The 12,940-nt window shown below is 56.6% G+C and overlaps 4 protein-coding genes across 4 annotated transcripts; 2 read left to right on the forward strand and 2 right to left on the reverse strand.

Annotated features, from left to right (window-relative positions):
- Positions 1–13: 13 nt before the first annotated feature.
- On the reverse strand, positions 14–4,239 carry EI97DRAFT_25912 (chitin synthase 4). Its single transcript, XM_033794208.1, has 4 exons — positions 1,319–4,239; positions 778–1,268; positions 398–727; positions 14–320 (listed from the first exon to the last, which is right to left on the reverse strand). The coding sequence occupies exons 1-4, from the start codon at positions 4,045–4,047 to the stop codon at positions 211–213; spliced, it is 3,660 nt and encodes a 1,219-aa protein (XP_033658841.1). The 5' UTR covers positions 4,048–4,239; the 3' UTR covers positions 14–210.
- Positions 4,240–6,578: 2,339 nt separating this feature from the next.
- On the forward strand, positions 6,579–9,017 carry EI97DRAFT_454510 (HCP-like protein; the record flags this gene model as incomplete). Its single annotated transcript, XM_033800551.1, has 2 exons — positions 6,579–8,709; positions 8,770–9,017. 2 exons carry the CDS (start codon positions 6,579–6,581, stop codon positions 9,015–9,017), a joined length of 2,379 nt encoding a protein of 792 aa, XP_033658842.1.
- An 844-nt stretch (positions 9,018–9,861) lies between these two features.
- Positions 9,862–11,987, forward strand: EI97DRAFT_389845 (PLP-dependent transferase). Its single transcript, XM_033796214.1, has 2 exons — positions 9,862–10,292; positions 10,369–11,987. Exons 1-2 carry the CDS (start codon positions 10,076–10,078, stop codon positions 11,772–11,774), a joined length of 1,623 nt encoding a protein of 540 aa, XP_033658843.1. The 5' UTR covers positions 9,862–10,075; the 3' UTR covers positions 11,775–11,987.
- On the reverse strand, positions 11,958–12,935 carry EI97DRAFT_491258 (defender against death DAD protein). The gene is made up of 2 exons (XM_033802258.1): positions 12,526–12,935; positions 11,958–12,445 (listed from the first exon to the last, which is right to left on the reverse strand). The coding sequence occupies exons 1-2, from the start codon at positions 12,805–12,807 to the stop codon at positions 12,257–12,259; spliced, it is 471 nt and encodes a 156-aa protein (XP_033658844.1). The 5' UTR covers positions 12,808–12,935; the 3' UTR covers positions 11,958–12,256.
- Positions 12,936–12,940: the final 5 nt, after the last annotated feature.

A 12,940-nucleotide genomic window follows, 5' to 3' on the forward strand; every position in this document is an offset into this window, starting at 1 on the left:
AAAGAAGAATAATGACGAAAAAATAAAATAAAACAAAAAGGAAGAACAGCGCTGTGCTCAACACTTATCCAAACAAGAAATAAAAACCCCCAGCCCATGAAATGCATCATAGCACAAAATGCAGACTCCTTTTTACCTGTCAGTGCCTTGCACACACCGCGCGGCGGCAATGATTCGGGGTAGATATGGCATGCCACTGTCGTCCCACGCTTAGTGGCCATAGTAGCCATCATACTCGTACGGTTGCTGCTGTCCTTGCGACCACCCCGTCGTCGACGTGCCTTGCTGCGACCATGCGCCCGATTGCTTGAGTCTCCGTTCTGTGCCTCGTGTCAGTCCCGTGTACTACAGTACATGCAAATACCTTGCCGGGGAGGGGCCCCGCCGAGCTACATACCTGCTTCAAAGTCGTGCCACCGTCGCATCGTGATTTTGCTGCTGTCAAACTCGCCCTCGTACTCGAGGCCCGCCTTCTTGGTCTTCTCCCCGGCCGTCTTGCGCGTCTCGCCCCAGCTGAAGTCGTCGAATTTCCAGTACGCGTACGTCGGGAGCACGAAATTCCAAACAGGGAGGGACAGGAGGTACACAACCATCCACGCGACGTACGACCATCGATGCGCCGTCACCACAATGAGCACGGCCGGTAGACCCAGGATCAGCGCGAGGAGAACCAAGGGGATGACCGGCGCCTCAGTGTGCAGCACCGCCGCCTTGATCGAGATGGCAACTGCCATACGTCAGCGATTCATCCGCACCATCAACAACGGCAATACTCACTAAGATAGAACGTGAAGGCAATGGCAGCAGGCAGTACCAGCGTACCGACCAGCTCGATGAAGACGACAAACTGCATACTGAAGCAGAAGGTTCCGCACAGATCCCGGACCAGCACCAACTCCATCAGGTTGTGGACCGTGCTGTTGATCCATCGACGCCTCTGTGACAACAGCACCCTGAACTCATCGGGTACCGTCGTCTTGCATACAGCCTGTGGCACGAAGATTTGCTTTCGCTTGGGGAACGTTTTGAGCATGAGCGTTGACAGATACCGATCCTCGCCTAGCAGCAGAAGATTCTTCTTGTGCAACGTGTCGACCACGTTTTCCGAGTAGTGCTCCACAACGTCCGGGTTCGCGAGGATCGGTACCCAGTAGTTCTGACCGCCCTTGGGCGCCTTGATGCGGTACATGCAGAAACATCCCGGTAGACACGTGACACCACCAAAGACCGACTCAAACGATTTCGACAGATGATGGGAGATGAAGTACCTGCTACTGTCAGTGACGTGATGTTAGGTGATACGAGCGCAGACACATACTCAAAGACTTGGATCATGGACACCCAAGACGCCCGCTTGTTGGCAATCTTCGTCTCTCCGCAGAGACCCATGACCTCGGGGTCCTTAACCATGGCGGAGATCATGTGCGTCAAGCTGTCAGGGAACACCTTGGTATCGGCGTCCACCATGAGCACGATCTCATAGAAATCGGGAGAGATGCCGGTGATTTTCCAGATGCCGTTGAACATTTCGAACTCGAGCTCCGTCATACGTTCGTCAAACATGACCTTCTGCAAGAAGGACATCAGGATGATTTGGCTGTCTCGCTTTCCACGGTTGCCAGGCTTCGAGCTGGTTGCTTCATCAGGGGTACCGCACTTGACAACGACCATCATGGGCACCCGTTGCTGCTTGTCGGTGGGGATAAGGCTGTTCTCCCCGTAGTCGTAGAAACCGGAGTAGATCTTGGCCATGTTGTGCCTCTTGGAGCCGCTCGCGACGGCGACGTAGGAGAAGGGCTGCACTTCGTGAGGCAAGACGGCGTGGTCCTTCATCATGCCCAGACAGATCTCGGGTGTCGTCAGATCTTCGCCCTTGCCTTTAATCATACCATCACAGATGACGAGGATGAGCTTGTGGCTGTTGGGGTAATCCGTCGTGGCAATAGAGTCCAGCGTCGTACGTATACCCTCGGCTCCCTCAGAATAGGCCGTGACCAAGCAGATAGCGTGAGCCAGAGGATAACCAAAAGGCTGCCATTCCGGAGGGGGCTGAGGCACGACAGCTTCGTGGATGAATCCGGCGGGACCAGGACCCTCCACTTCGCCCATGGTCGAATAGCGGTTCTGCTCGGTTGTCCCTGAAAGCATCAGACTGGATCGACTCTCCTGCACCGAAGGCTTGCCGTCGTGCGTTGGAAGGGTGCTGTGGCTCGTGTTGAGCTGTCTATACATGGCATTGGAGTTGGATGAGAGGAGGCGAGAGGAAGCGCTCTGACTGGTGGTCATGGTGGTGGGCGGAGCGCGGCTCTTGGCAGCTTTATCCATGGTGTAGGGACTCGTGAACCGGGAGGTCGAGGGCAGGAATGCGCTGCCGCGTTTGCTAGACCGATCAGGCCCTGCAGGATCCATGAGGCGTGGCGGCGGGCGATAGATGTCATCGCTCCAATCCTCAATCTGTTGCTTCCGCTGCTTCGAGTCTGTCTTGCCGAGCGTGGTTTTCGTAGCACCATATTTCCTGCTGATGAACCATTGGAACGCAAGAGCCAAAACGAACTTGGCCACGACGATGGAGAGAATGAAGACGAGCGAGACATAGAGCACAACCTTGGACGCAATGCAACCAATGGTCTCAGTGTCAATGGAACCCACTTTGATGATCTCGGTGAAACACCTGGCGATTTGCTTGTCGTAGCTGGACGAGAATAAGCGCGTGACATCCATGCCGCGGACTGCTGGGTTCTGGCGGATCTCGTCGAACCGGTTGGGCCACACGACGTCGGACTTGTTGAACCATTGCAGCAGATTGAGATCAAGGACATCACCTCCCCAAACCATGAGATTGCGCGAACTGTTCCTGACGTCGTCCCAGGTGAAGTACACCTCGCCAGTGTTTCTCAGGCCGTAGAACTCGCGTCGTGCTCTGGCGCTGGTGTGGCATTGGAAGCCATTGTAGCCCAGGAAGGTCATATTGGGCTGGGTCGAGCCATCTTGGTTGAAGAGGCGGCAGGGAAAGTACCAAGCCATGTCGCCATTGGAGTTTGTGACAACGGAAGAACCAGGAGCCGGTGTGATGAGACCTTTGCATGCACCGTTCACATTCTGGAAGAGAAAGCTGGCGTCTTTTCCACCGTTCTTCTCAGGCAAGTCGAACAAGACGTTGGCGTTTTCCTGGATGCCTCGAGCAGGAGGGTGCTCGGATCGAGAAAGATCGTAAGCCTTTCCATGGACGATCAAAAATCCGCGATCCACCTTGTTCACCTGCAGGCGTGCTGCGCCACCACTAGGACAAACGGTCTGCGTAAAACCGAAAGTCAGGTAACCGACGGCGGCGCAAATCATCAAGATGATGCTGCACAAGCCCATTTTCTCTCTCCAAGCACGCTGTTGGGCTTTCTGGACCTTTCCGAAGCAGCGAAGCACGGCATCTGGACACCAGAACGTTATGACGGCGCAATAAATGTTCCACAGGCTCGGCGGCCTCAACGCCTCCTTCTCCTTCTGCCGTTGCCTTTCCAGCTTGTCCGCAGTCTTACTACGAGTGAGGCGGCGGTTTGGTCGTCCATCGTCCAAGGGAGCCTGCTTGTCATTGTAGGGACCACTCGACTCGTTGCGAAGATGAGGGGGCTTCATTTCGGTGCTGTCGGAGCTGACCGTCTCACCCTCCATATAGTCCTCCAGGATGGGATCGTTTCCCGTTGTCGAGGGGTAGACTGTCATCTTCTGTGCATGTTGGCGGTAGTGGTAGTTGGGATGGCTCGGGTCGATGCGGCTGCGCTCCGGGCGAATCAGACTGCGTTTCCTTCCCAGATCGGGAGTGGGAGAGTTGTGCTGGCCGGCCATGATGGGATCACGCTCCATCGGTACAGGGGTGTTAGGAGAGGGTAGTTGAGAACCGTAGGTGGGGTGGGTGGCGCCTTTACTCGTGGTGCGGCGGTGGGTTCGTGAATTCTCGATGTCGGAGGGACGGCGACGACGAGCGGATTCCCGAAAGGCAGGGCGCTCATTGAGCCCGGGGGAAGTAGGGTTCGGCCGTTGAGGGAGCGACATGACTGGGAGCGGCAGGGAGGGAGAGGGTGCGTTCCACACGGTGTGAAAGGGGTACACGGGTTCGTCGACCCTGGGAAATCAGCGATGTGGCCCTATCCACGGTTGGCGAAATAAACGAGCGATGCTTCCGGGAGAGGCAGTTGGCGATGCTAAAAGTGCGACGGACGCCGATGGCTCAAGAAGCGATTTGGAGAGGCGTGGGTTGGTGTTTGCGATGTCGAGCGAGGGATGCGCAAGGGCAGGCAGGCGGGGAGCAGCCGCGTGAAGGGTGAAACTCGGTTCAAACGAGGGACAGGACGGCCATGGAGCCGGCTGGGCTGGAACAAACTATCAGGTACAGGATGAGGTCGGAGAGAACGACGACAAACAAGGCACCCGTTGTGGATGGTTGGGCGACGAGAGCGAGCGAGCGGACCGACGGCGGAGGACAAGGAGAGGGCCCCTGACTGGCTATTCTTGGACTTGGGGCGGACCATGCCACTTTGGTTGCTGTACCAACTGAAAATGTGTGTAGGGCACGCTGCTGCGCCGCGTCAGGTCGCGAGTTGATGATTGCTTTCTCTGATTATTATTTTATTATTCACCATCTCATCATCGTCATGGTTTCAGCGTCGTTGAAGCTGGTCGGTGGTTGAAAGTCGAGTTGCGCATGCCATGCACACAGACCTGGCTGTTTCGTGCATCGTCGCGGGAACCCACATCGAAGAGCCGCATCTTCCCCAGAAGAGGCAAAGGAAAAACAGGGTCTCAACAAAGGCCAGGCCCATGACCGATCAGATCCTGTCGGCGGTGAGATGCCTCGTTGGTGTTGAATTTTTCGCGCCATCGTCAGCCGCAACGCGGTGCCAACAACCCCTCGCGACGCTTTCCCACCGCCACCCCTCGTACCCAGGTCGTCTTCGATAGGTACTCCGTAATGGTGATGAAACTGCTGCTCGTTGCGTCTTGAAGGTCATCATTTCTCTCGACTCGCTGCTCAGGCCAACTAACGGCATCAACGTCTCCCCGATGCAGACAAGATGGTCATGAAAATCCGTCATGTCCGGATGCGGACGTGCTGCGGGGTGCTGAGCCGCCCGCCATCTCCAACACACACCAGAAGCAATTGGGGCCGCCCCGGGCAAGCTGAAGCTGAACTGCATGCATCGAGGGGAATACTCGAGTTATTAGGCAGATTGTTAGCAGTCGTGGGCCGTGGGCTGCTTCAGACTGCTCGGAAACCTGCTGATGACGGAGACATGGCGGTCATCAAACATAGTGAAGATAGTCTACTTGCTTCATACAAGTATACAAGTACAAAGCCCTGCCCATCTACCCATGCCCGTCCCCGCACATTGCACCTGATCCCCAGCAGATCGCTACATCAAGTCGTTCCATGTACGGAGTATTGTATTGTTATAAAACTCAAGGGCCATGGCACAAGTCCACATTCCTGGGCAGGGAGTACCAAGTACGAGAACTCTGGTAATTGTAAACCCAGCGATGACGAATGCTGAGCCCTCTCAGTCCCCAGTCCCATTAATGCACACGGCCACGGCCCAGCTGCTTTCGTCTGCCGTCTGCCTCTCATCAGAGGTGGGCGTGGCGCCCTCGGTCGACATGGAGTATACAAATAGGGCCCTGCCGCTGCCTGGCGCGCCAGGGCTTACCTGTACCCAAAACCTACTTTTCTTTCACAGCCTCCCTCTCCACCTTTCCCCCTCGGTTGACTCTCTAAACTTCTGTGTTCTGTTGCTTGCTCCAAGGCACCAAAGAGCAAGTCATCCCATCACTCGTTGAACCTCTCCTTAGATCCGTCCCGTCCGAAAACTGCGCCCCTCTGCTTCAGTTGGTACCCATCACCTTATTCCCAGAACGGCTTGGCTGCCTCGTACTGAGAAAAGGGACCTGCTTACTACTTGTACACGCGGGGCATTCCATCCGTTGAGTGGTCCACCCCTGATGCGAAAAAGGTGCGTCCTCACTGCCCCATTGCGCTATTTCAAGATTCTCCACCCGTTCCCCAAATCATTCACTCTTTGCTGTTTCTCTCTTGCTGCACCCCATTTCCCAGAACGGACCCATGTGCGTCGTCGGTGCCTGAGTCTCGCTGCCGTGCTTCCAACACAGCTGCACCTACGCCCACCTCAAACCGGCAAGGCTTCGCACCGAGGACCTTCAATCAGCACCCCCACTCCCTCTCAACAAGTCGAACACTCACCTCCGCCTTTTGGCTGACCTCAACACCCAGCACCTCCAGAACCCTCTCAATACCTCTTCACCTCTCTTGTACATATCTCCTTCGTTCCTTTCGACAATTGCTGTCGCGGAGCCCAATCTCACAATCTTGGTCCCGCTGAACGATTTCCGTGGCATTGAAGCCGCTCATCCCTCAGCACCCACCAGATCCCCTGTAAATATTTACTGCCTCCTTCTACAACACCCTTCTCTCACTACGGGGTCCCGTCCAGTCGCTTCCACGTTCCCAAGATCGACCTTGGGAAGCCGGCCGACCCTTCCTACGCAACTCGCGCACAACCACGGCATAAATAATGGCCCAAGCATCAGTCGCACCTTCCGAGAGCTTACCGCCAAATCCTCTCCACGATACCGCCCCCAGCACATCTCCTCCACAAGGCTACCGTTCCAGCCGGTCGAGCATAGAAAGCTACACAAACTCTACGAGCCCAGTCAGGCGAAAACCGCTTCCCGTACCCAAGGACCTCCGCATACCCTCCTTCAATATTGGTGAGCATGAGGATACAGTAGAAGGCGCGCGTGGCTCGAGGCAGTCTGGCTCCACTTCGGACCTGAACTCTGCTGACCATTCAAGATCAGCCTCAAAGGACACATATGGGGACTTCGGAAATCGGGATTCGGGGAACTCGTTAGCCATGACCAAGGACATACCCATCCACCAACTCAGTATCAGCGACGCGCCCTGCAACGCACGGCATTCCAGTGCTGCGCAGTATGAGGACACCTTCTCGTCAGACGACGACGACGAGAAGAGGCCACATGCCGCATCCGGCACCATTTACGGCAGCGGCAAGACGAGAGATGGAGACGCCGCAAACAATCGATACCCCGCCCCCAACGGAATCGTATATGTGAATGATGAGCGATCAGGAGAGGAAATTCTCGCAGACGACAGGCGGAACGAAGTGCACAATCAAAACCAATATACGTACGAGGCACCAAATGGCATCGTGTACGTGAACGACGCGCGGACGTCGGAACAGATATTTGAGGCACAAACGCAATCGTCGGACGACGTATCCTATTCCAGCCACCCTCACTCGTCCGCACCCTATAGTGCAGATGCGTATTACCTCAACGACTCTACCGCGACGCCATCCTCCCGTCCCTCCTACGACATGGGCCAGTTGCGTCAAAAGTCTGCATCGCCCGGAAGCAGCAGCAACCACAGTGATCCTCGGCTCGACTTCAACTTTGGCCTCGACGTACACCCGCCCCGCACCTCGTCGGCAAGACCAAGCTCCGCATATGCGCTGGGCTCCGAGCTGCATCCCGGCGGTCGTACTCACTCCCCACACCTTTCCGCAGGGGGCGGGCCTCCTTCGCCGAACCTCTCGCCCGCCAACTATGGCAGGAACCTGGGAGTCGCCCGCCGGTCGCCAGAGACCCGCCCTACATCGTATGTCGATCTGCTCAATCTCCCCTACAACCAGCAGGTTGCGCCTACGGCGAATGTCTTCGGCAATGCTCAGCTGCGAGGGGTGGTGGGTCAGAATGCCAGCTTGCTGGATACAAAGAAGACGTTGGACATGTACCGACAGAATGTGAAGAAGACGCAAGACAATGTGGTACAGTACGAGTTTGCGATCTACATGGTGGGCCTTGCGAGAGAACTGATGGCGTTCCAACACCCTTCTGACGGCCCGGAGCCTCACGCCGCTCCCCCTGCCAAGTCATCTGGCCTCGATGCTGCGGAAATCCTACGGGAAGCCCGCCAGATATTACAGAAGCTCGCCGACCGCAGCTACCCCTTTGCGCAGTACTACCTTGCGGACGGCTACGCATCGGGCCTCTTCAACAAGGATAAGCCGGATTATGATCGGGCTTTCCCCCTCTTCGTTGCCGCAAGCAAGCACGGCCACGCAGAGTCTGGGTATCGGGCGGCGCTCTGCTACGAGTTTGGCTGGGGCTGCCGCAAAGACTACGCGAAAGCGGTCCAGTTCTACCGTGCGGCAGCGTCGAAGAATCACCCCGGAGCTGCGACACGTCTGGGAAAGGCATGTCTGACGGGAGACATGGGCCTGCAGAACCGGTACAAGGAGGGCGTCAAGTGGCTCAAACGCGCCACCGAAGCGGCCGACCACCAGTACAACAGCGCGCCGTACGAGCTGGGCCTGCTGCACGAGACGGGCTTCGGGGACGACATCTTCAAGGATGAGGTCTACGCTGCGCAGCTCTTCACGCAAGCGGCAGACCTGGGCCATCCATACGCGGCATTGAAGTTGGGCGAGGCCTACGAACACGGCTTGCTGCGGTGTCCCAAGGATCCTGCCGTCTCGGTCCACTACTACAACTGCGCTGCGCAGGCGGGGGTGCCCGAGGCCATGATGAATCTCTGCGCTTGGTACATTGTGGGTGCGGAACCCGTGCTCGAGAAGGACGAGAACGAGGCGTACGAGTGGGCGAAGCGGGCTGCCGAGCAAGGTAAGTCGTCCCGCTGCTGCACGTATAGTAATCTGGACCATTCCGTACTGACTACCACAGGCCTCCCCAAAGCCGAATATGCCGTCGGCTACTTCACGGAAATGGGCATCGGCTGCCAACGCGACCCGCTCGAAGCCAACGTCTGGTACGTCCGGGCGGCGGACCACGGGGACGAGAGGGCAAAACAGAGACTCGCCGTCATTTCGGCGGCGGCATCGGGACAGCAGTATAAGCCGGGGAGCTCGTCGCCGGCGTCGAAAGATAAGCTGAAGAAGGGCAGCAAGGACGAGAATTGCGTGGTCATGTAGGGAGGAGCGATGTTGACTTTGTGAAGTTTGGACGATTTGCATCTAGGCGCTGGAGATACCCTCGTCTACCTTTTCGGCTTCTTACATACTCGGGGTATCGATAATGTGGATGGACGCATAGGGGCTGCCTTCATCTTTGGTGATGGAGGAGGGAGGTCTGTGGTGGCATTGAGTGTGTAATCATGGTTTCGCTTCTGTTGGTGTCTTGCATAGGATGGAGTTGGCGTCGGAGTTGCATAAGTCGTTCAGCATCAGTCATAGCATGTAGCTATAGAATCTGGGCTCCACTAGACTCTTTGTCCATGTCCTCCGATATTGAGTCGAAGTCCACCCTTCTCCAGTGTAACTGTAACTGTATACACGGATGGTAGCGGGATTCCATGGCACGGCACCACTCGCTGGATTCCAAGCGTGGTAAAACAAGGCTGCGTCGACCAATAATAACGTTTACCGGGTTCGACCTTTACGTCTGCGGCTACGGAAAAGCACCTGCGCTAGTCGCTCGGAGAGCACGTGGGCACGTTTTCACAGGGAAAGGGCCTGTGTCGGAGAAACGTATTGAAGAGGATTGTGCGATTGAGCGTGGGTTATTGTGTGTTTCCTTTCCATGTGGAGGGGAATCGCGATGGTGGAGGTTTAGGCTTACGAGTAGACTGTAGGATCGAAGGATTGCGCCTTGCATTTACAACAGGGCGCGCGGCACGGCGTATGAAAATGACTGAAAGTATCCGCTGTGAACGAGTCACGTCGATCTATGTTTGTCTTGGCACCTCGGTTCCGTAGCCTCATCCGTGGGTAGCCGGCCCTATTTAGGAGGGGTGCATGCATCATACCGCAGCACATCCTTTGCTCTCGTCCGCAAATTCCCCGATCTGCCATTATTGTCAAAGGGCGTAGTGATCACAGGGCGTGGTGAGGAGGATTAGTGCTGGTATAAGATTGAGATTTTCTCTCGATTCCTTGGGCCTTTTTCCATTACCCTCTCCGAATCTCAGCTCAGGGAGAATTCTCAATTCCTACTACTTCTCATTCCTTCCAACACCAACTCTACTTACAGCATGGCCCCGCCTGCAGCAATTGAAGTCAACGCCGTGACCGACACCACGGCCATCACCCTCCCGGACCCGCTCAAGGCCCCCATCCCCAAGAGCAACGACATCTACGGCCGCCGCAGAAAAGCAGACAAGTCGCAATGGGGCACCGCCGCCCCCGCCGACAGCGCCAACTTCCGTCAGGGCAACTACGACGACAAGCCCATGGCTAGACGCTGGGACCGTGAGTTTACCCCGTTTCAAACAACCTCTTTTGTGCTTCTCCCTATTGACTCAGTATACTAATTTTCCACGTCTAGACTACCTCTCCAACGAAGCCAGAACCCGCAAAGGCAACAACCTCAAAAAGGCCGCCCGCTTCCTCGGCACACCGGGCCTCATCTCCCTGGGCGGCGGCCTCCCCTCGAGCGAATACTTCCCCTTTGAGGAACTCTCCATCAAAGTGCCTACCATCGGCCACTTCTCCGAGGCCGAAACCCGCGAGTCCGGCGTCGTCATTACGGCAGGGAAAAACGACCTCGCAAACGACAAGTCCATCTTCGACATCGCCACGGCCTTCAATTATGGCCAGGGCTGCGGTGCTGCGCAGTTGCTCCGGTGGATCACCGAGCACACGGAACTGGTGCATAGGCCCCCGTATCAGGACTGGAGGTGCACGATGAGTATCGGGAGTACGTCGGGTCTGGACATGGCGTTCCGCATGCTCTCGCGCCCGGGCGACATGGTCCTCTCCGAAGACTACACCTTCGCGGCCGCCGTCGAGACGGCTCTCCCCATGGGTCTGCGACTCGCCGGCGTCCCCATGGACGAGCAAGGTCTGCTCCCCGAGGCAATGGACCACATCCTTTCCACCTGGGACGTCTCCGCCCGCGGCGCCCGGAAACCGCACCTCCTGTACACTGTCCCTACTGGGCAGAACCCGACCGGCGCAACGCAGAGCGCCGAGCGGAGAAGGGAAATCTACAAGGTCTGCCAGAAGCACGACATTTACATCATCGAAGACGAGCCCTACTACTTCCTGCAAATGGCGCCCTATACCTCGTCTTCGGAACCCGATCCACCGCAACCCTCCTCTCATGCCGAGTTCCTCGCCTCCCTGGTCCCCAGCTTCCTCTCCCTCGACACCGACGGCCGCGTCATGCGCCTCGACTCCTTCTCCAAGGTCATCTCGCCCGGCAGCCGAATCGGCTGGATCACCGCGAGCCAGCAGATCGTCGCGTGCTACCAGAAACACGCCGACCTCTCGACGCAGAACCCGTCGGGCATGTCGCAGCTGATTGTGTGGAAGCTGCTCGACGAGCACTGGGGCCACGCCGGCTACCTCGACTGGCTCATCTTCATCCGCAAGGAGTACACGCGCCGCCGCAACGTCATCCTGGGCGCCTGCGAAAAGTACCTGCCGCGCGAGGTCGTGAGCTGGAAACCCCCCATGGCGGGCATGTTCCACTGGATGCAGATCGACTACACCAAGCACCCGGATTACCGCACAAAGACCGTCGAGGAGATTGAGGAGAGTATCTTTATGAGGTGTATAGAGGAGGGCGCGCTCGTCATGCGGGGCAGCTGGTTCTATGCGGATCCCGACGAGGAGCATTCGACTATGTTTTTCCGGGCGACGTATGCGGCGGCTGAGGGGCATAAGATTGAGGAGGGGGTCAGGCGGGTGGGGAGGGCGGTGAGGAGGGAGTTTGGGTTGGAGGAATAAAGGGGAGATGAGAGTGGGGAGGGAGATCTAGTGAGACGGGGAAATAGATTGTGTATAGCTGTGGCGGCATATCTGACCTTACGAATACCTAGAGTTACGGAAAAGGCAGGGAGCGCTTGGATTTCAGGGCGATGTGGGCGGCTTTTTATGATTTTCTATGCATGCATGAGTGGAGTGATTAGGGGACTGAAATAATTCAAATACATATACGTTTGTATATATCCCGTTGCTAGACCTGGTGATCAGCAAGGACTCGAAGAATATTCTGCAGTTGCGCGCCGTGCCAGATTTGATGCGGCTAGGCGGGAATACTTTCAATGTCGTTTTGCGCCGAAACGCCCCTCGCTGCTGCTATGATTCTACACCAGTGCCAATACCAAGATAAAAAAAAATGAAGTTGAAAAAGCTTCGCCTGCTCTATCCGCATACCAACGACACTCCCCATTCCACCCTCTCTTAATCATCGTCGATCCCCCATCGCCTCAATTGATGAAATTGACGCAGAAGAAATGCAGCAGCAAGCTACCGAGGACGTAATCAGCAAACGCGCGCTCGTGCGACAGGTCCGCGAATTCGCGGCCGTTGTCCGGGTTCGTCTGGATGCGCAAGCTAGCCGTGAGTACGAACTGCCCGACGGTGGCGGAGAAGCCGGACAGGAATGCGTTGAAGGGCTATTCATTTCACCATTATATCAGTCCAAGGATTCATCGATTTTGGAAAGGGGGGAAAGGATATGGGCAAGACGACGTACAAAGTTGCCAACAAGAACCACGTAGATGAACTGCAGCACGGCGACGACGACGAGGAAGCCCATGAAGGCGTCGAGCAGTTTCACGCGCTGCGGGGTTTGGGAGAGGTATTTGCGCCATATCGAGGTGATGATTTGTTGGGCGTCGAGGGTGTGGGTTGGTGTGTTTGGTTTGGAGGAGGAGGAGGATTTGGAGGATGACGGGGTGGTGGAGGTGGGTGATGAGTGTGAGGCGCTGGATGGTGTGGGTGTGGTGGAGGCCGGGGAGCGGTGTTTTGGTGCCATTTTGGTCGAGGTTGGGTGTCTGACGGGTTCTTCGTGAGCGTTTGGGCTGGAGTGCAAGGAATTGGGTTTCTACTGCGAGAATTGCGGAGGCGGGAAATGTTTCGATGTCGTCGAGCTTGAGGCCAGAATGCAC

The sequence above is a fragment of the Westerdykella ornata genome, assembly GCF_010094085.1.
Source record: "Westerdykella ornata strain CBS 379.55 unplaced genomic scaffold EI97scaffold_1, whole genome shotgun sequence".
Lineage (NCBI taxonomy): Eukaryota > Fungi > Ascomycota > Dothideomycetes > Pleosporales > Sporormiaceae > Westerdykella > Westerdykella ornata.

Excerpts from the sequence above, each read along its gene's own strand:
- EI97DRAFT_25912 (XM_033794208.1), bottom strand. The coding sequence starts at position 4,047 with ATGTCGCTCCCTCAACGGCCGAACCCTACTTCCCCCGGGCTCAATGAG. Across the intron at positions 1,269-1,318 it reads TCCATGATCCAAGTCTTTGA|GTACTTCATCTCCCATCATC; the intron begins GTATGTGTCTGC and ends TGACAGTAGCAG. Across the intron at positions 321-397 it reads GTGGCACGACTTTGAAGCAG|AACGGAGACTCAAGCAATCG; the intron begins GTATGTAGCTCG and ends CACGAGGCACAG.
- EI97DRAFT_491258 (XM_033802258.1), bottom strand. The coding sequence starts at position 12,807 with ATGGCACCAAAACACCGCTCCCCGGCCTCCACCACACCCACACCATCC. Across the intron at positions 12,446-12,525 it reads TGGTTCTTGTTGGCAACTTT|CCCTTCAACGCATTCCTGTC; the intron begins GTACGTCGTCTT and ends TGAAATGAATAG.
- EI97DRAFT_389845 (XM_033796214.1), top strand. The coding sequence starts at position 10,076 with ATGGCCCCGCCTGCAGCAATTGAAGTCAACGCCGTGACCGACACCACG. Across the intron at positions 10,293-10,368 it reads CATGGCTAGACGCTGGGACC|ACTACCTCTCCAACGAAGCC; the intron begins GTGAGTTTACCC and ends TTCCACGTCTAG.